The sequence below is a fragment of the Epinephelus moara genome, chromosome 10, assembly GCF_006386435.1.
Source record: "Epinephelus moara isolate mb chromosome 10, YSFRI_EMoa_1.0, whole genome shotgun sequence".
NCBI classification, from domain to species: Eukaryota; Metazoa; Chordata; class Actinopteri; order Perciformes; family Serranidae; genus Epinephelus; species Epinephelus moara.
This window is the reverse complement of record NC_065515.1, coordinates 40279487-40306870: the sequence shown is the minus strand read 5'-3', so window position 1 is coordinate 40306870 and position 27384 is coordinate 40279487. Positions and strand designations below refer to the sequence as shown.

At 39.7% G+C, this 27384-nt stretch overlaps 1 protein-coding gene across 7 annotated transcripts in view; it reads right to left on the bottom strand.

Annotated features, from left to right (window-relative positions):
• Nucleotides 1–27384, bottom strand: part of mast2 (microtubule associated serine/threonine kinase 2) — a 212418-nt gene that overhangs the window by 11753 nt on the left and 173281 nt on the right. For all 7 annotated transcript variants that reach the window (XM_050054358.1, XM_050054362.1, XM_050054361.1 and 4 more), the window contains 17 exons: nt 19806–19881; nt 18737–18946; nt 11253–11354; nt 7782–7914; nt 7568–7635; nt 7217–7320; nt 6851–7059; nt 6629–6767; nt 6202–6334; nt 5622–5787; nt 3110–3211; nt 2735–2857; nt 2526–2635; nt 1723–1877; nt 1140–1288; nt 587–766; nt 207–467 (listed from right to left, as the gene is read on the bottom strand). In XM_050054358.1, coding sequence (XP_049910315.1) covers nt 207–467; nt 587–766; nt 1140–1288; nt 1723–1877; nt 2526–2635; nt 2735–2857; nt 3110–3211; nt 5622–5787; nt 6202–6334; nt 6629–6767; nt 6851–7059; nt 7217–7320; nt 7568–7635; nt 7782–7914; nt 11253–11354; nt 18737–18946; nt 19806–19881 — 2420 coding nt within the window. The remainder of the gene's footprint in view (nt 1–206; nt 468–586; nt 767–1139; nt 1289–1722; nt 1878–2525; nt 2636–2734; nt 2858–3109; nt 3212–5621; nt 5788–6201; nt 6335–6628; nt 6768–6850; nt 7060–7216; nt 7321–7567; nt 7636–7781; nt 7915–11252; nt 11355–18736; nt 18947–19805; nt 19882–27384) is intronic.

Here is a 27384-nt window from a genome sequence, read left to right as displayed (position 1 = left end):
TTTGTTTTCTTGTCAGGCCAGGATCACACTTACTACATAATGTTTTTTGCAATAAATCAACTTTATGTTGTAAGGAATCCACATCTGAAAACCAGATCAGAGCCACTAGATTTGTGCATTTGAATTTTTCAAATAGACATTAAATGTCATCCTAGTCCTCAGCATTCAGCAGCAGTATCTCCATCCTCTCAACCTGACGCACTGACCTGCAGGGATCATCAGTGACAGAGTGGTGGCAGACGCCGACTTGATGACCTTGTTGAGTGGTCTGGAGCTCGGCGTCGCTGTGTGTTTGTCTGCATCTCCAGAGAGCAGCCGATGACGAGCCCTACGAGCAGCCAGGTCGCTGATGGCTCTCGGAGTGGATGGAGAGTCGCTGTCTGCTGCAGCTTTAGCAGCTCCACTGGCCCCGCCATTACTGCCGTTACCTCTGTGACCACGATCACACACGTCCCCTGAACTACCAGCTGTAGGAGCAAAGGAAGGTGAGAGATGAGGCTCAGGTGTAAAGAAGGTTCTACGTAGGTTTTCGACTGTGCATGCATGTTAAACACATAGTGACTCTACAGTGTGTGTTTGTACTGACGTGTGAGTGTGGCCTTGCTCAGCTGACTGGAGGAGGAGCTTGGTGTAGTGGGAGACTCATCCAGCTTTAGCTCTCTCTCAACTGGGAGCTCTGGGATAGCAAGGGGCAGCTCGTCACTACGCGGGCCCCTCACTGCACTTGGACCCAACAGGCTGGGACTCTTACGACTTCCAGCTGCACCTGAGAGAACAACAATAAAGAGGCTAGGTTTGTGTTTCATCTTTTCTTTTTCAACAGAAAAATCTAAGAATATATTGTTTGCTACTTCAGGGGGTTCCCTACCTTTCTACAGCTACATGTCTAAATTTTGGGAGTTTAAGATATCAGTATGGATGGACATTACCTACTTCCAAAGTGCATGGGGAAGGGGGAAAAAAGCCAGAAGAGGTCAAAATCCCAGCCACACTTGGGCACTGTTTTCTACACAACCTTCAGTAAAGCAGCCTTAACTATTTTCTTTTTTCTGTCCATTCTTTCTGGGTCACTCTGAAGGACAGTTTCCTCCTGACAGCCAGTGACCACAGTCCATCACAACATCCTTCCTGTGTTTTACCTTGACCTTGGCCTCCCTCTTCCTCTGAGGAGATGGCAAAGCGTGGCATCTCAATGATGGCTGAGCAGCAGCGTCTCCGGACGGTCAGTGGTGGGCTGGAGTCGCTCTCTGTGTGGGACGACTCTGAGACAGACAGACGCTTCCGCAGGCTGGGGAGGTGAAGTTGGAGAGGAGATGAGAAACATGTACATGTCTAAAACACAGCACACCAACACGCAACTACATACCAGACCACACTGAGACATCTTGTGCCATGGCTATGAAAAATACTAATTGGCTGGTAGGTGTCTGTATCACAGCTCAAGGGTCATTTAACTGCAGGTAGCCATAGCAACATTAGCAATAGACGTTTAAGGCTATGCTAGCAGTTAACTGACTGAAACCAACCTAACTTTGAGTTAAAACAGACTATAAGAGCACTTTAAAACATAACGAAAGATTTTGTTTTCTCTATGATCCAATATAGAACTGCAGGAATGTATACTTCCTCTTGTTCTCTAAGATTAAACATAATTAAAAGTAATAAAAAAGACACATTTTAAGGAAAAGGTGCATTGTGGTTTTATGGAGGTGAAGGACTCACATCTCTGGAGATCCCACCAGCCAGGATCGATCTCTTGACTTGAGTCCGCTTAAGCTGTCGATGCGATCTCCTCCCTCCTCACTGAGGCTGCGTTTGGTGGGAGGAGGAGTCCTCTTCTCCTCGTGCAGAGACAGACGCTCCATACTGCTGTACACCTGGACATCAACATGGCATATGTGTTACAGTATTTCATGTTTTAGTCATTCCTGGACCCAATGCCACCTTATTTAATTGTATTCTGTTCTGATAATAATAAAACCCTAATTTTAATAATAATGATGATGATAATAATAATAATAATAATAACGTAATATTAAGACCCTATTCAATCTACTTTTTTTAATAAATAAAAAAAACTAAAAAAAAAAAAAAATTAAATAATTTATAAAATCCTGTAAAACTGTGGATTTAAAAAAAAAAAAAAAAAAAGCATCTGGATTTCAACCTGCTTAAAAATACAAACAGAGACAGACAATCAGAGTATACATGTGCCAGAACTGTTTCACTCAGAATTTCAAGAACAAGTGAAAATTATAATAATAATAATATCCTTTATTGAAAAGTTAATAATTTGGATCCACAGCAAAAACTAGAATCACTTGTTCTTCGTATTTTATTGAAATCTCTTCACAGTGTTTTATTGATGGATGATAATAAGACTAACATATTAAAAAATATTTATCTATTGAGCCATTTTTTTTTCAATAGCACACATTTTGGGCCAGCAGTTTAGCAGCAGCTTGATTTATCTAAAGTTGGATCAGTGTCTGCAGTGGATAAATTCAATGTATGAGCTGTGGTACCTTGCTGAAGCGAGGTGAGCAGGAGGAGAACTGTCTAATCTCCACATGTTCATCATCATTGGTGTCGTCTTCTTCTTCTGAATCTACATGGTGGTACCGGTCAGAACGAGCTGAGAGAGACACACACAGTGATTAGATTGTGTGTTGACGACAGTATGATGTAAGATGTTTCAGAGTGGGAGAGGTTTGGATGAAGCTGTCAGACATACTGTCAAAGTAGCTGGTGTCGTCCTCAGACTCCAGCTGAGGAATGAACTCGGCCTTCTGCCTCAGCAGGCTGTTCCAGTCCAGCTCTGTGAAGAACGGGTGCTGCTTCACCTCAAAGGCACTTCCTGTGGAGATGAAGGAGAGATGGAGAGGGCAGAGAGGGTGGAGAATAGAAGAGAGAGGAAACAAAGTGAGAAAGATGAGAACATACATTGGCAGCTACAGAATCAGATTTGACCAGCTTTGGGCCAAACACCTGGTCTGCACCTTCATTTTAAAACACGAAGAGAATAAGGTTCCTGGAGAAACTTTTCAGTAATATTTACTACAGTGTTTGTGTGTGTGTGTGTGTGTGTGTGTTTGTGTGTGTGTCTTACCTGTGCCCAGTCTCTCCAGAGGATTCTGTCTCAGCAGTTTGGAGATAAGGTCCTGCGCCTCCAGAGGCAGAGCTTCTTCCTCCTCCGGCCAGATGATCTCATCTGACACAAACACATAAGCACAGCGTAAACACATGAATCTGTGGTTCAAGGTTCAAGGTTCACTTTATTGTACCTCCAGGATAAATCTGTTTTGCAGCCAATGTTCACATAAAAAGAAAATACAAAAGACAACATCAACAACACATCAATACAATGACTTGCATGCACAGCTAGAGCAAGTAAATATTAGTGAGAAAACAAAAAAGAAATGATCCAGTGGATTGCTGGTTCATTTCCCCCTTCCTCCAGACCTTTCTGTCAAATATATATCAACACTTATGGCAACACAAAAAAATATCAGTGATTGGTAACATTGGTTACACCTATACTACACTTAAAGAAGTATTTCACTGCAAGTTAGATAGTGTTTTCACAAAACTTGGCTGTCTCTGCAGTAGAAAGTAGGGATAATATTATCAACATTGCAATTTGGCCAAGTGCAAATTCCAGATCACAGGATAAATGTAAAATGTGTCACATTTAGGGTTGCAGTGATATATATCGGTTTCAAAGTATACCGTGATGTAAAAGTTGACTGTTATTATACTGTGCACATTTGCTTATATATGATATTGGAAAAAAAGCAAGGTTTCAAGTTTCAATTATAGTAATAAAACATTAAACCAAAAAGAACCCCTCCATTTTCATTCCTTTAAGGGTCATTCTGACTGATAATAATATAAATTCTGTAATACCGTGATACTGTGATATTTTATCGTACTGTGAAAATCTCATATTGTTGCAATCCTCGTCACAACATACCATTTTAAAATTGCAACTCACACTGCGATAAAATATCTGTTAAAATAATCATAATATATGCAGACTTTTTCTTGAATATCGTGTAGCCCTAGTAAAAAGATGCAAATACTTCTGAAATTGGAGCTACATGATCAGAGAAAACACAGAAAAGGGGCTTTGGGAATTTTCTTTTGCTCAAGAAGTAGAAAACCTACAACTACCAAAATGCACTGCGCCACACCAGACCAAGAAACACTCTTGCTGGTAGGTGATATAATGCAGGCTTGGCCGCTTTGACACAGGAAACAATATGGCAGCAGCTAACAAACAATCTTCTATTACTGTTAAACAGTGAGCAAAATATGTTTCTGAAAACAGTCAGACAGGAGTAGACAAAAAGCCAAAAAGTTCATCCAAAATGATCCTGTAAGTATTTCTTCCATCACTGGCTACCAGTAGCTGCTATGACTGTTTCAGAAATCTCACATGCTTCTATCTTCTTGCCTATTGAACACACACCCATCTTCCCACCAATATGTTGTCTCTGTGTAAAATAATCTTGCTCCAGTGAATCTCAGTAGTTTCTGTTTATTGTTCCTGCATCACACCATTTTATCAAACTTTCGTTCCATAGACTGCACCCCAGAGTTCTGCTCTGCACGATACACCTCACTGACAAACATCCTGCAGACAGATAAAAATACAATACACATTCAAGGCACAAGGAGGCCCTCAGTTCTTTATCACCACAGTGCATCAATATGGAGAGACAGACTCAGACAGTCATAAAAGAGACATGCAGGGATCAATACAGGTTTATGATCATTGACTTGCCCTTTCATCAAAGGGAATTCAAAGGAGAAAAGAACGCAGAGGAGAAATCACAATTGATTTTATTCCCTGTAAGTCAGGCCTGTGCTTCTCTGCTGTAGAGTAACAACTCTATCTGTCCATTTCTGATGATTTCATCAAGTCAGCCTACAAGGCTGAACATAAAACATTCACAGTACAATACAGACATACTGTAACAACACCTTCACTGGAGAACAGAAGCTAAACAACATCCATTTTTAAGCATTCGATCCATATTATAAGAAAACATGTACTTTTGCCCATGATATTTTCTGCACATAGTAACTAAAAGTTCAGAAAACTGAATTGATTCAGCAGATTCCTTCTGGGTTTTGTTTTTATACTTCTGTCTATCATGTGTGTCTGTCATGAAAACAAATTATGTACTAGCTTTATAATGGATGCTATTTTTATATGAATTGTTTCCTGTGAATGTATATGCACTTTTAAATACATTAGCAGTTATTGTAGGGGGCAGTTTGGGTTCATTCACCTTCTTTTAATCTTATGACTGTGTGCTTAAAATCAGAGGTAAAATTGAAGGTGAACCATCTACACTTGCTAATAGTTCAAATGAGTCATTCTGAGTTCTCTCTTAATTTCATAAATGCTCGCATGGGTGGGCCCTGGTGTCTCATGTTGCGATTAGCTGTGGCTATAAAGCAGCTGTCTACTGCTGTTGCTCTACAATGATGCTGCTGAGTTAAATGTCTAAACTCATGTCAGTAACAACCATAACTACAAAAAAAGACCTGTGTTGTAGAAAAGGAGAAGTGTTGTTAAATTGCAGTTGTAATCAGTCAGCACTGCTACTCACCACTGATGACCTGACCAAATAGCTCCTCTGGTGTGTCTCCAAAGAAGGGAGCACAGCCCACCAGGAACTCATAGAGGATGACTCCCATCGCCCACCAGTCCACTGGCTTCCCGTAGCCCTGACGCAGAATCACCTCTGGGGCAATGTACTCAGGAGTGCCACACACCTGAAGAGGCATTAACATATAAAAATCAGCTTTGGACATTAAGGCAGCAAGGCAACAGAATTTGGGAAGATTCAACCGATTCACATGATATAATTATATATTTACATGTCCATGATCTTACAATTTGTCTGCAAAAAACAAAAATATATTTCCCAATTTTACCATTCTTAGTAAAAAAAGTTACAAAGGTGCATTTAACTGTCTGACAAACTCACTGGCAGCTAAAAGACGAGCCTACAGACATCTCATGATTATCAGAAATTCCTTTACATAGATGCAATTCTGCAGTTTTGGAATACTGTCAAGCATCAACAAAATTAAAAAAATAGGCCAAAGTTTTGGAAAAGCTGTTGCAAATTTCATCATTTTAGGCTATAAAGAATTATGCTAAAAAGTAAAGACACGAGCAGATACCTGTTTATCAAGGAACTCTCTGGTGTCTTTCTCTATGTGTCCTTCATACAGGTTTGTGGTCAAACTCATCAAACCGATCTTTGAGAGACCGAAGTCTGTGAGCTTAATGTGTCCCATGGAGGTGATGAGAAGACTGCAGGAGAGAATATGAAAGGTTTGAGCCCAAACAGTGCTTAACTTTTAAAAAAATGACCTTCAAGAAAAAGCAAAAATGATAACTCCTCTTAAATGACATTGATCTGTAATAATACATACACTAAAATACAGATCAGCACAGTTCTACTTTCTTACAGTAGGTGTGAAATCTTTCCAAATATTATTTTTCAAATCATATATTAAGAGAAATATGGCAACACATCCTAAAATTGAACTGATATGGTAAATATAAAATAATGGTGTGCATTAAGTGTGTGTGTTTGTGTCTTACTTGTCAGGTTTGAGGTCTCTGTGTACGATGCCATAATTATGAAGATACTCTAATGCGAGGACGGTCTCTGCAAAGTACATACGAGCCATATCGACCGGCAAAGCTCCGATATTCTTCAGCAGCGTGGCACAATCTCCACCTACAGAGGACAGTCACCACATCAAACACAATACAACTACAACCAGTAACAACCAACTGTAACTGGGATGATAGTTATCTCACCCTCCACATACTCCATCACCATGCAGAGGTGTCTCCTGGTCTCGAAGGAACAGAACATGGAGACAACAAATGGGTTCTCGGCAAACGTCAGGATGTCTCGTTCCACGAAGGCCTGTTGGATCTGGTTCCTCAGGATCAGGTTCTGCTTGTTGATCTTCTTCATGGCGAAACGCTGCCGGGTTTCCTTGTGACGCACCAGAAACACAGCGCTGCACAGGGAAAGGCAGAGGTTTTGGTTCGAATACTGACTTAAGCTATTTATTAGAATGCGTAATCTAACCCCTTTACTTCAGCTGTTGATTTGTTATTTTGTGATGCATCAATATTCATTAATATTAGAATATCAAAGGTGTAAATTTTTCTCACCCATAGGCACCATTACTGATGAGCTTGATGTTTTCAAAGTCTTCCTCGCGAGGTGTTTTGGTTTTAGTCGGTGGTGGAGCTGCTGGGACTGTGGTGCCTCGACCCTGAAACACATGGGTTATACATGAACCATGAGAAAGCCCTTTATAATCAATAAAGGGATGCTTATTTAAGAATAAATAAATAACGTGACAAGCTATTAGAAATGAACTTTGAATGACTGAAAATTAAATCAATTAAAGAGAATGTTCACCTTTACATCATTCCCTTTCACAGGTAGTGTTTTAATAACTTAATGCTGACAGATGTTAACACCTATTAACCATGATAATGATATGCTTGTGTACTCACATCCACTGATTCATCAGTCTCTGGGGTTTCTGGGTTCCCGCTGTCATAACTGCTCAGCTGGGCCATTTCTGCAGAGAGACACAAGTATCAGTTACCAAACTGAGACAGAAGAGATATTATCTAGAAAATCAAGTGACAAAGAAAATGTTTTTAACGTGGTCTCACTACACACAAAATACAGTAGAATAAAATGTTGATGCTAAGATGGTGTTACCCTCCAGGGGGTCCCTGGTGAGGCCCAGCTGGCTGATGATGTATCGGGGGATGTCGCACTTGATGCCCTGACCCTCCTTAGCATGGCCCTCTGCTGCCTCTAACAAATGGTAGAACTCCTCAGGATCAAACTCCTGCAGGGGAGGGAGACAGGATGGAGGAATGATGGATTAAGTGAAGGAAGAAAGAACAGGAGATAAATGTCATGAATTAAAGTTTTGCATCACGTTCTGGTGCTGGTTTTGAACACCAGCTTGATTCAATGCTGTTTAAAATTAAGTTTGTCACCAGACAGGCTGCACTATGTTAATAGTTCATTCTCTACTCTGACTTTAACTTTTGTTCAAACTGGATTTGGTTTTGGTTTGGCCTATGTGCAAAGTACTGTTTACAGATGGTCTTAAGCCTCATAATACTTGAGACATAAGAATTTAATTTTGATAGATTAATTGAGTGACAGGAGCCTCTTAAACATTTATCCCCTTAAGCTTCAAGATGTAAAAGGTGGCAAAGAGCATGAACATTCATTTTGTGATTAAATGTCTTTTTCTTTTATGTTTTCATGATGGTGGTAATCTTTTGTCACTGTTAAATTGCAAGCGGTACTTTTCAACTTAGGAATACACCCTATCACTGGTGATTTCCTTTTGTTATCACACTGAAATCCAACTGATATAAAATGTGGTCTGAAGATTTTTGTCAGTCTTGGTCTCGTCTTCATCTCAGGCCCTTTATAGATTCAGTCTTGGATATAAACTGATTGTCTGCCAAGACAACTACCACCACTCTGCATGTTGTGATGCATAAACACTGCATTGTCCAACAATAAAACCGCCCTGTTGATAGGAAAGTAAACTCTGGCCTCTACAACAACAGAAGAGTGAGGAGAGATGACTGAAAGGACAACAGTAGGAGAGGAGGATGGAGGTTTTGGTTCTTGCACACCCCATTTTAACTCCTGTGTCCTCTGACAAAGACATATAGACTAATACTGGAACACACACACACACACACACACACATATACACATACAGTATACGTGTAGACACACACTCCCTGCCCCCTCCTCTATCTGTGTGCTTCCATTTGTAAAAACCCATCCTGTACGGTGTCACAGCTTCAGCTGCATGTGATTAGTCAAAACTACCAATGTGAGCACAGGGGCAGCCTTCCCTCCCCTCCTGTCCTCCCCCTCCTCCGCCCCTCTCCCACTCACCCTCCATTGCCCCTCCAATTATCCCTCTGTCTTCTACACTTGTTTTTTTTTCTCCACTCGGTCTTTATCTATTCTCCTCTCTTCACTTTCTCCCTCCTTGCCTCATTTCTGGGCTCACACAAGGTTGACCTGTTTGACCCCAGCTGTGCACCATCTCAACCCACACTGATGGAGCTCTGGGTGGAGGATGGAGAAAGTGCCTCTGCAATTCAAAAGCCTGCCCTATCAGTTGAGGAGAGTTAATGTGTGTGTGTACATTAGGCTGATTCAAAATGCTCAGAGGAAGTCCATAAATGAATTGCTGTGGTTGAATCATTTCACATCGGGGAACAGGAAGCTCTAAATTGTTTGTTAACCATGCGTGGAGTCGAGCTGTACAGTATGAAAGAGCTACTCCAGTTAATACTGGTCATATATTTCATACAGAGTCCAATTTATACCACTGTGCAGTAGTGTGATTAAAATGCAAAAGCTATGCTGTATAACTGTAACCAACCAGGACGAGGCTGATTAAAACTGTTATGAAAACAGGACGAAATGTTTGATATACTAAATCATTATGACACATCATGATCAAAACATACTGTCACATGTATGTTTAATATGAGGCTTATTTGCATGTTTTTGTGCCTGTTATGTGCCTTTTATATTTGCTTGTAACACTATGTATTATTGTTTTTCAATATTTGGTCTGTTGCTTAAGTTACAATAACCATATGTGCTTTATGTTGCTTTATCTATGGCTTAATGTTTGATTGCCTTTTGTTCTGATAATGGTGGAAAACATGTTTAGATCATTTACTTGAGTTAAAGTAGCACATCAAAGTACAGAAGTATTATCAAGAATAAAAGCATTTGGCAGAAAAATGGCTTGTGTGAGTGTTTCTATTACATTTTTATAATACATTATATCACTGTTTAATTATTCTTGGATTATTGCTGCTGATGCATTAATATGTGAGCAGCAGTTGGCCGAGGTGGAGCTTGTTTAAATCTACTTTATACTGTAGGTAGTTTAATCTATAATAATGCATCGAATTTTACAAGTTGATTAGATGCTCTGTGTAAGATCAACTCTAGCTGTAAGAAAAATGGAGTGCAGTAAAAAGCAGTGTTTCCCTCTAAAATGATGCAGAGTAAATCTATAAAGTGGAAAATGGAAATACTTTATTAAAATAAAAATGCCCCCAAATACTCACTAAACGGGGAGGCTCCATTGGTTTGGCACTGCACTCCTTCAACATTATCGGACTGACAAGGGCTGGGTTTTAAATCACTGCAGGTGAACCAGAGATGTCATCTATCTTATTCCACACATTCTTCTTCATTGTCAATACCTGAAACCTACATTACCTATTTTCCAACTCAAGCAGTAATAGTTCGGCCTAGGGATGCACCACAGATTGTGAAATTCTGGGTCTATAGCAATGTTTAAAATAGCAATTTAGCTGAATGATGACACTGGAGTTGTTTTTTGTTCCAGCCTTCATTACACTACCTCTGAATGAGCACAAAGTCAATCTTACATTTATGAAACAACCTTTAAAAAATCATTCTCTCACATTAAAGACAGTTTTTCATTTTAAATAATGGCTAAAAAAGACTTTTTATAAAGACTTTTTACTATATATATATATCTCATGATTCCCTCATCAATATCTATTTTACATTGCTGTAAAAACATCCACAAATTTCTCCTTCAACAGCTGTATCTACTCAAGTTTCTCACCAAAAACTACATTTTGCAAGATCACATTTAACCACTCATGAGTACATTATAAATAACTTCACCCAATATACCAAAGAGAGCTTGCATGCATCATAAGGCAACTAAGTGCAATCTCCTTAAGTAGTTTGTTCTTGCCACTGACCGCTAACAGCTAACATTAACTAGCTCACCTTCTTTCGATTTCACCACAGATTTGTTCATCACAATGTAGCATTATAGGGGGAACAACAGGGTGCATCCTCCGACGCATCAAATAGTGAGCTTACAGCGTCTTTTTGTCTCATGGCAGTCAACAAGGCCAATATCAGCTGATACAGATGTGTAGCTGATAAATGGGTATATCCTTAGTTTGGTCATTTATTATGGTATGTTATGCCAGTAGTAACTAATGTAGCCCGGACCAATTATCCTGGAGCAGCTCCACCTCCAGATTTTTGTGCTTTCCAACAAATGACACAGTCAGTCAGTCAGTCAGTCAGTGAATATGGGACATTCAGTGATGGTGTGGCTGTCAGTGTTTCTCTCACCAGGCACTCCAGCAGCCGTGCTGGCCGGGCGATGATGATCATCAGCTTTTTGACGAGTTGTGTAACAAAGGTAACCTCCACGCTCTCTGAGCGCTCATGAGCCTGGACATACAAAGAAAACAAAACAACGAGAGGATGGTTAAATTTCACAGTGTCTTCTGAAATGTCAGTATTCTTTAGAAAGAGATCTTCATTCAACACAAAAGTCCTACATTAGGTTCTGTCAAGTAGATGACTGATCCCTCATAGTATCTATTCATCATTTTAATCAGATTTTCAATATTTTATCATCATGAAACCATCTTTGACCTTGAAGCTGTGCAGAGAATGTTTCTTGTGTTTGTCCTTCACAAACAAAGCAGAACGAACAGTTTGAGGACACACCAACGCTGGAGTCCTTCCCTCAGTGACACCTGAGAGGTAATCTAAATCAGAACGACCTCTGCCTCGCTCCCTGATATCCACCGTGAAATGTCTGTCAGTGTGAAGACAGAGCAATTTACCAAGCAATCCACTGTAACTGACTGGAAACGCATCTGGAGCTAACACTGATCCCCGGAAAGAAATGGGGTGGAAGTAAAGTGTGTGTATGTGTGTGCAAAGTGGAAGCTGTAACAATTACAAACCACCCACTGTAAAACATGGTTCATTCTCAGGGGAGTAATGTGAGTGTGCATGCAGTCTCATGTGTGTATGTATGTATGAATGCAGCATGTATGTATGTATCTTTAATGTATGTACTGTATGTATGTGTCAGACAGGCTAACAGAGAGGAGGCGGTGGTTCATAAACAAAGCATGGGTAGCTCATTGCTGTTTGTCTAACAGAGCTGTGCTGACAGACGCGGAGGGCTGTGGGGGGACCCCCTGAATTATTTATCAGTAATGAAACCTAAAGGGGAGGGAGGGTGTCTTCATACTGTATGTGCACGCTAAATATGCATTAGGGAGTGTATATGTGAGCGTGAAGGAGACTCAATGTGTGTGTGTGTGTGTGTGTGTGTGTGTGTGTGTGTGTGTGTGAGGTGACTGTACAGGCCAGTGATCGGTGAGTAATGGACAGCTGAGGGACGATCTCCCACTGTGCAGTGGCTAATTAACTAGTCAGAGTGTGTGTGTGTGTGTGTGTGTGTGTGGGGCAGACTGTATATTCGCTCTGCATGTCTAATGTGGCAGAGATTCCCTCAGTGGTACACAGTATAGAAAATTTGCTGAAACAGCTTGTATGCATGTGTGTACTGTATGATATCATCTGTACATTTTAATTTATCACAAAGACATTGCATCTGTGTATGTAGAGTATTTTGAGGTTAAATGTTTTGACATAAATATTGATTAAATACACAAGGAAATATGTACTGTAAAAAGGGACACATATTTATGTAAAGGGTATTTTAAACTATTAAAAATAATTTACTGTTCATAACAACAGCTAAATTAAAACACGAATTACATCATTTAATATGTATTATGTTTCAGTTTAATCTGTTTTTGTTTTGTTACTTTTGAGGCCACTATTTACTTTTACTTTTACTTTTTTTTTTTCCTCAACTTCAACCTCAAATATTTTTGTTGAATTTGAGTCGTTTCTTGTAGTTTTAGCGGCACTAATTTGATTTCCCCAGAAAGTTTATATTTAAAAAAAGAAAGAAAAAAAGGCATTTTAAAAGCTGTTATTATCAGTATTATTTTCCTTTTGATGCCCTCACATCTATACTTTAAAAGTTTGTTATTTTATGGGTTTAATACACTGAAAGCAATAATTCAGATTTACAAGAAAGAATTAACAGCAGTTGCAAATGTGTGAAAGTTGAGGATTTCTACTGATTTCAAATTAAAAAACATTAATGTATTTCATGTCATTTTATTCCTAATGGGTCTGATAAAAAAACCCTCAAAAAACAAAACAAAACTTAAAGTAAATAATTTAATGTCTGAACAACAATTTGTTAGGAATGATCTTTTCATCAATGTTATGGTTGCACCCATGCATTTTATACTGAAAATGGCCCAACAGGAAGTGGTTACCTCATTGGTCAGTCAATATATACTCTGAATATTGATTTATGGTCAAAGGTCAAAATGTTTTACTCATTATGTCACTCTGTGTGAACTTGCATGACTTTTTAAGGCCACATTTTTTCATTTTCGAGTCTTTTTTTTCCCCCCCCAACCCTGAGATATTTTTGCTAAATTTGAGTTGTTGCTTATATTTGTTATTGGTAATAATTTAATTTCCCAGCAGGTTTACTTACTGTTCAGTAACTCTGATTTAGTGATGTTTTCGATCATGAAAAAGTGAAAGTAGACAAAAAGGTGGAATTTTTTTAGCATTTAATTTTTTATTTTTTTTTATTAATTAATTAATTAATTAATTTGTTGATGTCCTAACATTTGGACAATAAAGGTGACTGTTATTTCATGGGTTTCATACACTGAAAGCAATAATTCAGATTTTAAAAAAAGTAGCAGCAATGTGGATGTTGAAATGTGTGAAAGTTGAGCATTTTTGCTAATTTTAAAACTAAAAACATGAATGTATTTTGTGTTATTTGATTAGTAATAATTGTTAAAAAAGATAGTTAAACATTGAGAGGTTAAGAATGATCTTTTCATCATAGTTTATGGTTGCGTCCATGTATTTTATACTGAAAAAGATCAAACAGTAAGTGGTTATCTCAATATAAACTCTGAACACTGATCTATAGTCAAAGGTGAAAACATTTGTACTTGTAATGTCATACAAACATGCACAACATTCCAGGAGATCAAGCATCATGTGGCATCTCGTTCCCTTACAAATGAATGGGACAGAGGTGACGTCACCTATTGTATGTCGTGCCTATTAGGAGTGCTCATCACTTTCTCCAAGCAGGTGATTTTTCCACCTAAGTTCAGCTGAGAGCCAATTAAACCCAGATGTTATCAGCTGTATCTTAGCCCTGACGAAGAAGCTGCACGTTCAGAGTGACCGATCGACACTTGGTGACAGATCACCAGAGCTGAGTTAGCACTCTGCCTTCCTCTCTGCCCTCAGGTGACCTACAGGGGTCTAACAGGGTCTCCCAGGGGTTCCAGCAGAAGATGGCCTGGATGCAGGTTGCCATAGTGACCGCCAGGCAGGTCAGTAAGGCCCCTGTGACAGGGATGGATGAGGGAGAGGAATAGAGGAAGAGCAGCAAAGAAAAGAGAGACGAAGGAGAGGGGGTAAAGGTGGAGGAGAGATAAAAGAGGAGACCAGGAGCAGGAGGAGGACAGAAGGAGGAGAGGTGAGTCGGCCTCCTGTGAGCTCTGTAATGGGGTCATGACACGAGGAGAGAAAGAATGGATGGATGAATAAAGTAATGGATAAGCAAGGAGGACAAAGCCAAAGGACGGAGACATGTGAAGACCAGAAGTGGACTGATGAAAACTAGATTTCATCAGAGGAGGGATGATTTTATACGCTGAAAACACACCTGATATTATTATACAAGTGAACTGATGAAGGACGAGGATGTATGAAACCTGTTAAATGAATATTTGACAACTGAAAAACTTAAAGACTTTCCTAAAGACAGCCTAAAAACAGGGTTTCAATTTACATTGTTCTTTGAAGAATTACAATTAAAGAGTCAGTTCACCAAAATCATTGACAGCGTTTGTGGGAAGACAAGCAGAACTTCTTGCCCTCTCCACAAAATAAATTCCATTCACTTTCACTGAAAGATTTATTTTCTACACAGTTTATACCACAGTAGAGGTATCCGTTTCTTTAAAACCTCTGATTGTTTCTACAAGTCCCTTTATTGTTGTTTTAATATGTAATTAACTAGATCAAAAATAAAATTAACTCGATTAAATTAAAATTAAAAAACCTAAAACAAACAAAAATCACGTTTGATTATTTTTTCAATAAAAGGTTGCTCAATTGATTTTCCAGAAAACATACCATATCATATATATTAATATTATTATACAATATAAAATTACATATACCCTAATAAAAAACAAAAGCCCCTGCATGAAACCAAAAGTGTCAAGGTCAGATACGCAATGATTTCAGTGAAATGACCCTTTAACCTAATCAACACCAGGACATAAGACCAAGATCAGATCCAAGATCAGATAACTGTCCAGATAATGAAGGGCTGAGTTAGTAACTTAAATATCTGTTACCCAACTAAACTCACACAGCAAAACAGTGAAGGCATCATTTATCAGTCCTTCAATCTAATTAAAAAGAATCCATCAGAAAACAAGACATCCCAGTGTCATACCAACTAGTAAAAATGGCCTGATGACTCATTAAAAAGACTGAATTATTAACAAGCTGTGGATAAAAAACACCCACAGCAGCTGACTGATTATAAGAAGATTGAATAATTAATGCACCTGTCATTGACCTCTGGATCACACTCAATTATCTTTTTGGAATTTTTTCAAAAGAGGTCACGCGTCTTACAAAACAAGCTACAAAAACTGTTTTTGTTTTAAATAAATTAGAATGAAATACTGGTAATAATCAAAAATTAAGAATCACTGACTTTCAGTGTGTATCACTGATATGTTGCCTGAGTGTGACAGGAAGTTACAGCCCAGTAAAAAAACAAAAGTGAAAGGTGAACAAGCAGCTCCTGAGGCATCGAACAAAGCCACCTAAAGTAGAACTAAACCTGAGCTCAAAGTTAGAGTGAGTTGGTATACTCTGTTTATCCAACAGCACTGACATGTTTCAGTCTGCCCTTGGGTCTGACTGAAACTACAAGGCCCATCCTCTTTGTCTTCATCAGCGTAAACAAGTTTCGGCTACCTATAAAGCTTGACCGAATCAAACCGAAATTGACTCAACTGTGAAGTCTGCATCTGCCTCCTCCTCCTCCTCCTCCTCCTCCCAGCTGTGAGTGAACACCTTCCACTCGCTCCTCCTCAGCACATCCTCCAGCACCTCCTCCTCTTCCTCCAGCCTCCTCTGCCACGAGACGCGATACATGTTTCCACAAAAAAACCAAACCCACAAAACGAGGAATCTCCATGAACGATGCAGGTGGGGAGGCTGTTTTCACACCTCTGTCCACCTGCTCACGGCCTTCATCCTCTCCTCTCCTCTGTAGCTCTGCTCCACCTGCTGCCGCACTTGGCCACCCGCCAAAACAAAACAGAAAAAGCAGCCTAACACCACCTAAATGATGATGTCATCATCCGGCCCGCATTGCAGCCCGCATCGGCGTCTTCTCCAGATGTGTTCAAGTCCAGTTCCTCACACCCTCCAAAAGCATTCGAACAGGCTTCACGCACGTACATCCACCTCCCTCCCTGTGAGCGTGCCGGCCAATCAGAAACAGAGGAATCCCCTTGAATCCCCGCCCATCCCAAAAACCCTCCGACTGCACCTCCTTCACCCCTCCTGTTCGTCTGGGAGAGTCATCTGTCAGCCCCCGGTGACTGCTGGAGTGTGAAATTAAAATCGGGGAGGATGTGTGTGTGCGTGCTCGCCTGCATATATGTGTGTGTGTCTATGATGGAGAGATAGTTTGTGTGTTGAGTCCCAGTAGAACAGAAGGTCAATAAGAGGCCGGTGGGAGCCATAATGTCACCCCCCAGGCACTGGAAAACTGAGCTAATAGAGATGTCACACCGCTGGCGCCGCCACACACATGTAAATATATTTCTGGGTTCACACGCATAGAAACACACGCATTTATACACCCAAACTGTCCGAAACGGGTCCATCACGCCAAGCTGGGATTAGCGGATCGGAGGTGCTTGTCGGTAATAAACAAAGCAAGTGTGTGTGAAGGAATGTGTGAAGGAGTTTTATGTGTTTGCACCTGGGCTGCAGCCTTTGTGCCTTCGTATGACATCACATAGCACTGACGGTTGTACCCATGATGAGTGAACGACAGAGCGCGTCACGCCGTGAGTTGTTCTACGGTAAACTGAGCGTGACTGGGAGGCTGCCATAGTCATGATGTCTTCATCAAGGACAGGGTTTTAACACTGCACATGTTTGGAATTGTTATTTTTTGGGGGGTCTGTATAATCCTTATAATGTTCCAGGGAGTTTGGTCCTTATTGCAGGATAACAAAGACAAAGGTCTGAGGCAGCCATGGTGGTTATTTAGTTTTGCCGCATTTATAAGCAGATGTTCCAATTAAGAAAAAATTGATTTATTTTCAAAAGTAATTTTTCATATTTATTGAACTGTTGCCTTGTCAAATGTTATTTACATTCAGCTGACCTACCTTGCACTGACCAAAAGTGGTTATTTTACCAGTTAATTGGAATTCATGAATTGGAAGTTTACCAGTAACTGAACACACCAATTAGCGTAATCCTTTCCAGGAACCTGCCTGTGAATTACCAGTTACATACTTAATTTCTAGGATATAATTAGTTTACTGAGGGAGCTGTAAAATTAAGCCTGAATTCGCTCCCTACTTGCAACTTAGCGCTCTATATTTGCTCTTAACCATTATGATTCTCATGTGGCACTGTGAAAACGATGCTTTATGTAGCACCATCCAAAGTATAGATAGCATGGACACAACGCAATGCTCTGCCTATGACAGATGTGAATATTAGTCATGCAACTCTACATCTGTCAGCGGTGACACAAAATGATGCTGATTCATAAGTGTCTGAAATGTCAATTTACTGCTCACTGTGGAGGAATCAATCTATTGTTCATTATACGTGGAACGGTTAATTAGAGAACAAGGGAGAGATTTTTGGAAACAGCCAAACTGTTCTGAGAAAAGCACATTTTTTAGGACTGCATTCCAATTAGCTTTAATAGGCCCATGACATTGGCTTTCCAGAACACTTAAATGAAAACACAAATCGAGCTTTAATGTTAAGTTATACCTTTTCTTTGTATGATGAGTCAAAATGTGAAAGGATGAAAAAGCCCCATAAAGAGACGGATATCATCTCGCCTTGCTCCAAGTACTTGGTGTGTATTGATAATGAATCTAATATTTTTTAATGTATGCATTATTTCAATTAATTCCACTTTCATTTTTTTGAGTTTGTCTTCAAATGTTGTTTTAATGCCTTTTATGCCTCATGTAAAGCACTTTGAATGGCCTTGTTTTGATTGTGCTTCATAAATAAGCCTGCTTTGCTATGTAGCCATTTATAAATTAATAAAATACACATATATTAAAATAATCCTTGTCTATAATCAGATTTACTGCAGCCTCTCTTCAAATATACCATCTTGAGGGGAATTCTTTTTTCTTTCTTTTCTCCAAGACATTTTTTTTTTTTTTTTAACAGTTTTAATGTACTGTTTTTCAATTTTATGAGAGGATATTCTTGAAACTTTTTTGATGTGAAAATGCACTAGTTATGCAAGTAAACTGAAATGTTACAGAGAGGTTAGAGTTTCTGCATCTTCTATAGTTACTGGTAGGAGATCCTTTTGCTTTCTAGAAGAATTCTTGACTTGAAAACACAAGTATGTGTTTGCAGGGCTGTGAATAAGCTGTTGCTGGACTTACATCTTGCAGCAGCTTCTCCAGGTTCTCCTGGAGCTCGTAGAAGTAGCGGGAGGTGATGAGGCCTTCTCTGCTTTTCTCCAGGCAGTCTCTGGACAGCTCTATCAGCTGATGGTAGATGAAGCTCAGGACCCCGTCAGCCAGCGGGCGCACCTTATCCGGGGCCGAGGAGCTGAGCAGCTCAGCCAGACGCTCCTCCATTTGAGCCGTCGCCTGAGGGGAGGGGAGCAGGGGGGAGGTGATTAGAGGGGGAGAGAAGGATGAGTCACAGAAGAGGTACGCGCATACTGGACATCATCTAACACAATCATTTACATCAACTCACAAAAACAACTAGAATATGATTTGACCATTTTATTTCTGAGCTCTGTTTGTGTTTTGAGCGGAGGCGCGCTTGCCCAGAAATGGTGACACAGACATGCTATGTGAATTTCAAAATAAATGTGTATCTTTAAGATGACAATATGGATCAATGTGTTCATTTTGCATCGATATAATTGGATCGTTAATCAATGAATCAATGTATCGATGTGGATCGATGTATCGTTACACCCCTACTTATTATGATACTTTATGCAAAGTTACACAGTTACATTACAAATATTTATAAAAACTAGACATGAAATTGAAATCTGAGACCTGAACTGCAACTCATCAGTTACAGAACATGACTGATTGCCTCCCAAAACAATGTCACATTTACATTTTTCAAGAAAATGAGAATGTTTTATGTTTATATGCTGTTACTATAAACTCAACACTTCCTGTGGCTCCTTCACAATAAAAGTCCTCCAGCAAAGAATAGTGATTGAGCCTTTTTATGTGTGAGTCTACACTATCTAGATCAAAATCAACCTTTCGTTGAGGGCAGATCTTCACACATGAAATGCCTAGAACAACTTGGTTTTAGTATCAAACTTAAAACACATAATTAAAGTAAATAACACTTTTTTCACTGTGACTTGTTTCCATGTTATGTTGTCTATTACAGCCTATTTCCCTCCGTCTTCCTTCTCTGCTCCCCCCACAGTGACTTAATTCTGTACAGGAAGTGTGTGTCTGCAGTACAAACCTTGGGAAACCTCTCTTTGTACACATGGTTCATCATCACGATCTCATGGTCGAAGGAGATAGGCGAGCGCCCGGGACTGAAATGAAACAAACAAACACAGGTGAGTGGAGAAGCTCAGTGGTCATTTAAGCCTTAATACCTGGAATGTGTTGTTCTGAAATAAAGAAAAAAGCAGCCAATTATTATTATTATAATGTGAGCAATTAGGTCTGTGTAAAAAAATGTAAATGTCATTAGTATGTTATTTTCATGTGATTTATTTGTGCAGGAAGTCAGAAGCTCAGCCAGAGAATGACTCTAATGTTCTATGGGCCCTGAACTTTAGAAATCTTAAGAAGAACATGTTTTGGCTCACGCTTCCCAGTGAGCAACCTTCGTTGGAATGAATAGGGTGCCATCTTAGAACCACTCCCTACCTGGGGACCCCCACAGGATCCCAGAATATATTTTATAGAAGAGGCAACAAGATGATTTGATGTTTGGGTATATTGACGGTATATTGTGATGGCTAGTCACTGCATGTCTCTGGTGAAATTGGGGCTAATATTAGCGCATTCACCTAGGTGTTGTATTCTGATAAATACCTGTGACTACTGCAGAGTCATTTGACCTGTGTGTAAATGCCAATTGTAACCTTTCCCATAAAAAAAAAAAAAATTTTTTTTAAAAAAAGCAAAAAAGCCAGATGTTAACGGGTGTTAGTGGGTTTTTTGGGCAGTGGTAAAGGGGCTTGAGAAGGAAAAATCACTACTGTGTCAAACTGCTCACAGATCATGTCCACATTGAAGCCATAACCTGTGACAAAGGGTCACAAGTAGATATTGATTTGTTTGAATCAAGTCAAATACACAGTGTAGGCAACAACTGTCTATAAACATCTACTTCATGCCTGCTCTGTGTGCATACTGCAGTATTTAGCAGGAGTGAATAGCATTGTTAGCATTAGTGTTACTTTTGCTGCATACTGGGCAACTTTTCAAATTCTGGTCGCAGAAATCTGATGTTGATAATGCTATAAGTTAATTAAGTATGCGTTACTGGTTCACAGGTATCAATATATAACCTTACTTTGGGTTATTTTAAGGACTGAAACAGATCACAGCCCAGTTTGTGCTTCTCATAGGCACTAGTTTTCCTTAAAGATAAATCCTGGGTGATCTTTACTCTTCTTTAGGAGGGAGTGCTGCCTGTCCCTGAACCGCAGAAACACAACTGAGCAGACTGCATGTGACATGCAGGATTGTTCAGGTCACCAGAACGCAGGGGAATGAAGGCAGTATGGTGGTCACACACACTAACGGGACCTTGGGGTCTTCATCATATGTGTGTCTTCAGTAGTGTAAACCGAAGACCATGACAACCCCTGGACTCACATGGCTGCACACACAGAACGGCACAAAGGTAACGCCTCTGGAGACCAGTGACCACCTCAGACAGAGTTTGTGTATGTGTGTGTGTGTGTGTGTGTGTACGTGAGTGTCAGTTTGTGTGTGTGGGTAGCTGTCAGTAATAAACCAAGGATGTCGGCAACTCAGCCGTCTCACTGCAGTGGGTGTCCGTCAGCTCTCAGGGGTTTTCATGACCTGACAGACTGACAGTGATGTCTCCTTCAGTCTATAACGGCTCCAACAGAATATCAATCCATCTGTCTTTCACACAGTGGACTCCTTCTTCTCTCTATTTCCCTCCTCCTGGGACTCATCTCTTTTCTTATTCTATCATACACCACCCCCCACCTCCAACCTTTCTTTGCAATAAGACAAAATAGCGACAGCAGCAATATCCTTGACCTTTCTATGTCTCACTTTCAGGAGAATAGGGGATGGAGACAGGTGACAGGCAGTGGCTATGTGTGTGTTTGTGTGTGTCATGGGAGAGAAATTTAATTCCAGGCAATTTTAGGCTTTGTTAGCCTGCTGTATTATTCATCCTATTCATTTATGACTGTAAACATTTCCTTCTAAATATTGCAACTGCAATTTTAGTTTTTGGCACACATGAAAATAACCTCCATTTTATGGAATCATGTAGTCATTTTGCTCAAACATACTGAATTCATTTTACAAAATAGGCCAATCTTCCAATACCAGCTTGATTTTCAAAGAATTTTCTTAATATCAATTCTGTCTCATTTTGTCTTGTTTTACAAGATACAGTAATTTATATTTAGAAAATTAGTAAATCAAAGGAAACAGCACTGGGATAATCTCACCACAACTTGCCTGTTTTCTTCTTGTTTTATGGAACCAATAAACCCTTCACTGTTTATAACTTGTACAACCTTTACTTAAAAAAATAACCTGATGTAGGAACAAAACATTGTCATTAAAGTTGAAAAAAATCGGCGGAGTATTTTTCATCCTAGACACCTGTCAGTAAGATTTTATGTTATTTCAATGATAAACCTGGAATCAAATGACTATGACAAAACACATTGTGCACACAAAAAAATCCACAATTACGACACAATATAAAACAATATTCATCAAAGTAAAGAATTAACAACATCAAATAAAATGAATTATACTTTAAAATAAAACAAAATATAAAAAATATAAGCAAAAGTATTTTTTTTAAACATTCCTTGGGAGATAGAGTGTTACAAACAGAGAGGGAGATAGGTGAGGTAAAGGTATGAATTTGGGGCTCCAGATGTCTTTGTTAGTATGAGTCATCGGTACACACACACACACACACACACAAGACACACTTACAAGCATGCGCACACACACACACGTGACCTGTGCGATGAGGTAATGCTTTAAGTCATCCATCGGCAGCTGAAAGTCCAATTACCAGCTTAATAGGAATGAGAGCAGCCTGAATGTGACATATGAGCTAAACCTCATGGAGGCTGTTTATCATTACGCCAACACACATGCTGACAAGTAACCACACACACACATATGAAATACCGCACATAACTGTGCTTCCATTTTTCTTTTGTTTTCACCTGCTTTGTTGTGATATTAATTTTTTCATTCTTTACTATTTACTGAAGGATTAAAGCACAGTTTTACCCAAATTACAAAAGAACCAAACAAGGCAAAGCATTTGTTCTTACATCTGGTGGTATCTACAGAAGCCCTGAGGGGCAAGTTGAAAACATTTTTTAGTGGGCAATGTTGGACTACATCTTAAGTTTAGGCAAGCAAGGGAAAGAAGATTGATTGACTTTTTCTTTTTAATGGCAACATTTTGAAGCAGATTTCTCCATGCCATCTCCCAGGCAGTGCCTGGCCGCAAGCTTATGTGTAACGCAGCTTCCAGAGGCTCTTCCTCTTGCTTGCTTACTCGCTGGCCGAGTAGACTGCATACCTGCATACATCAGAACCTTGACCTTGCTGCTGGACGGTTCTTACGTGTAATATCCAATAGAACCCTGCCTGCCTGCCACTGCACAGTCCCACTATATTTTACAGTGGACATTTGCAGTTAGTTAATTAAGGAGGTTAAACTTTTTGCTTATGTTGGATTTATCCGAACTTTCAATGCCATTTGTATGGTGCACTATGTGCTTCCTTTAGAACAGCTTTCTCACTCTCAAAACAGCCTAATTAAACCTAAAAGTTCATCTTCTATGCAGGAGACACTATCTCCTGTATCATCTCTTACATAGGAGATATTATCTCCTATAATAGGACATAAACATTGCCTGAATTTGCAGGTCAACACTGTCTGATCTAGTCTTGCCAGTAGTTCTGGTTTAATTTTCCCAGGTTTTGAGATGTGCATTTCAGATATTTTTGCCTCCACCCCAATACAGCAAATAATATTTTGTAATTAAAATATAGGTTGTGGTGATAACGGTATTGAAAATAACATTTAAAACATTAAAGCTTCACAAATGAATTCTACTTCAAACAGATTTTCATATTGTGTTTTATGTATTCATGTATCCTAAGTGTAAGTCTGTGTGTGTTTCCGCTGTGGGGAAATGTAGTTCAAGTTGCTGAAGCGGTTTCTACTGATCCCTCCCTGCCCACATATTTTACACTGAAAGCCTACAGAGGCTCAGAATACATAATCGCTCTCTTTCATGGTAATCTTTTAAAGTGAAAATAGGCAGGGAGTGTTGAATTGTCATTTACAGTAGCTAACCTGACACTGAGCACACGACCAGCATGGTAGAAGCGTTTGGAATCAATTAGTGAATGAAAACAGTACTTCTGTTAGAAAAGACACTCAGAGCATTACTCTGAAGTTAAGTGAGGAAGTTCTTGTATAATTTGGGTGAAGTGACCCTTCAAACAAAGCACAGTGCGCCCACACGTAACCACACACTCAACTGTCACTGATGTATGTCAATCACTCAGAGCTCTAACACGCTCAACTTTCTAACTCTCCTTTGATGTTCGTGTTTTTCTCGAAAAAGAAAAATCTATCAAAAAGCTGGACAGCCAGCTCTGCTGCCAGGCTCAGTAATTAAAGGTTAGCCTTGACAGAGATGGATTCAGTGCCAGAGGCTGTTATGTACATTCTTTAATTTTCACAGAATATCTTCTTCTCCCCTCAGTGTTATTCTTCTTGTGTGCTCATAGCGGTGAGCAGCCTGAGCCTTTATTAAAATAAAGCTCTCATTCAGAGCGAGCAGCAGTGGAGGTCGGAGTGAAATCCCTGGGATGAATAACACAAGAAAGCCAGACAAAGGCTAATTAGAACATGGCTATATTTCTACTGTAATGGGAAATAAAAATTGCCTCGTGGCAATCCCTGCGAAAAACGTCTTCGTCATTATTTTGAGAAACGACCTTGGAAACGAGGCTTTGGAGGAAGTTGAGGGAGAGTACTTTTGTTTTAGTGAGGGGCAACAAGTTCAAAAGTGTGAGAATGAAAGGAAATATTTATGAAATAGAATAGAAGATTAAACCTCAACCCAAGGGTGTTTTATAAAATTGGATAATTAAAACATTGTTGGAGAGGCGTCTTCTCTTTTTTTCTCCAGCTAAGTGGTGATGTCATGTGACAAAAGGCACTCAAAATGCAAAAGAGCTTATTGGTAGAGAGGGTAATTGAAGTAAATCAGACGAGACAGAGAATCAGATGGTGACGGTGAGGCAAGTGGGAGAGAGCGGTGAGGAGGGGGGAGAGGCTGCGAGTGTGAGAGAGAGAAAAATAACATTGATGCTTCACAACTGAGGCGGGCGACTCGGGAAATGAGAGGCCTAATTGACCGTGACAGAGAGCCGGGCAGAACGGGGATGAGGTGTGTGTGTGTGTGTGTGTCTCTGTGTGATGAGTGTTGAGACTATATGTGTTCACCACAGAAACCTCAACATCCCACAATGACATTCCTGATTCCACTGAAAATATCTTAGTAAAAATCTCCTCAAACGACAAAGTGTTGAGCAGGAGGAAGATGCTTTGGTGAAATTTTAGTTCTGTAAATTCAAAAAAGTGGAGGGAGAACTAGACTTTAATCTAAAACAGACCTATTTTAGAGACAAGCTTTTGTCCTGCTATATATACCTGTATATCTTGTTTTATTTTGGAAAGACATCTCCCTGTTTTGTGATTTGTTCCTGTCTCAGTTTCCTGTTGATATAAACTCAGCACTTCCTCCATATTTACAATTATCCAGCACAGTGTCTATTTGCACAGAACAAAAGGGCCGCTGTCAATGAAACTCAACACGTCCTGCAAATATGTCGCATTAAAAGCCTACCAGGACATGGGTAAATTATGCACACTTAAGAAAATGGAAAACTTTGAATTTAAAATACCTGTACAGGAAGTGCTGAGATTCACTGACAGTAGCGTAACACTCAATGCAAATCCATCATACGTTCCATTCCATTTCCATTCCCTGGACACTGGAAACACATCGTTGTTCACAACTGTGTCTATCATGCGTCTCCAGCTGACCACTTGTGTTCAGATTTTGTTACTGCCCCACACTCAATACGTCCAAACTTTTGCTTCTTTCTGTGTAGCATGCTTACAAGTCATGTAAGCGGTTGTGTCTCACTGTCAGCAGAATTCAATATGTCTCTTTACACAGGGCAAAACTATAGATGGTCACGCAACACTTGACATAAAATGGGTCAGGTACAGAGCTTTCAGTGCACTGTCACTAGAAACCCACAACATCCCACACCTATAATGTAGTTTTTGGCAAGGACACATCAGGACGTATTAGTGACAAAGATATGTGGTCAAATGCATTCCAGGACACCTCTACACGTGGTTTGGGCGTTGGTCTAAAGAGGCTCTTAGAGGCTTTCAGAGTTATCGTCATGATTGTAGATTGTGAAATAAAGGCTGTTAACTTGCAATCTCTGATTTCAAGTAATTGTCTCTAATGCAGCAAACACAGTGCCTGTTCAAGGCGGAAATAAAGCAGCATTATGCAGCCTCAACGTTCTGTATAGACGATACGATTGTGGAAAGGTGGACAGGGTGTCTTGCCTCTGAGCTGGGAACGGAGGTAGTAACAGCCCTGATACAAGGTCTGCCGTAATGTAAAGCTGGAAAGACCTGACCAAGTGTTTAATTGGTGTGACGTTTTCATTTCGTATTATGTTGGCAACCCACCTCGGGGGATTTAAAAAGCAGGTATTAGCAGTTAGCGGCTAACTCAAAGAAAAAGAACAGCGGCAGTAAATGTCTGCAAACTGGGAAAAAAAATTAGATTCCCTCCGAGCAGAGAACGAGATCAGCCACCATATAGCAGAAAAGGTAAATGATTGTTATTGCCATGGTAATGCCATTGTAATTGTTTGGAAGGCATTGTCAATGTGTGTGTTACATGTCACACCAAAGGCTGACATTGTTGTGTTACATGTTAGCCCGTTACACCTCTTTTATAATTGTGGTATGCCGGGATGCAGTGTGCAATCACACACTGGAGCAGACTGATGCCGCTATCATTTGGTTCTGTTTAACAATGCAAAGGAGGCATAAAGAAGAGACTTCGTAGCAGCCCTATAGCGCAATCTCTGTATACAAAGATCTTGAAGTTAATGTCAGTGCAGATTAAATATCTTGCATTGATTCAACATAACTTAATGTCTCTGTTTTGTAATTTACTGTGTGTGACTTGGCTGCTGTATCTCTGCAATTTCTCATTGGATTTAAGTTTTTACTGACTACACTTGTTAGCTACTGTTCGATATTTATGAGAATACACCAGTGATGAATTAAAGTTTTTACATTTTTGAACAAGAAAAAAATTGTGCTAGAATACATTAACTTAGTCTGACACCACATGTAAAAGGAGACAATTCTGTACATTAGTGCTGATATGTATGATAGAAGAGAATATGTGGTTTTGCAGACAGAAAGTCAATGGGGTGCAGCAATGGAAGCCTGTAACAGTGGGATATGAATGATGGATGGATGCTGTTTGCTCATTCTCAATGTATGGAAAAGTGGACAGCGGACGGATAGAAAAACAAAATAAGAGGTGATAGAAACACTGCAGGAACTAAAGAAGAGCAAAAACTGTGAGGGGAAGGTTGAATATGAGAGTTAACAGAGAAACTGTTAAATGATAAAAAAAAAGGGTGACTGCCATCCCTCACAGCAGAGTCATAAAATTAGCATATAATTGTGTTCTGCAGCTCATTTTCATTTGTTC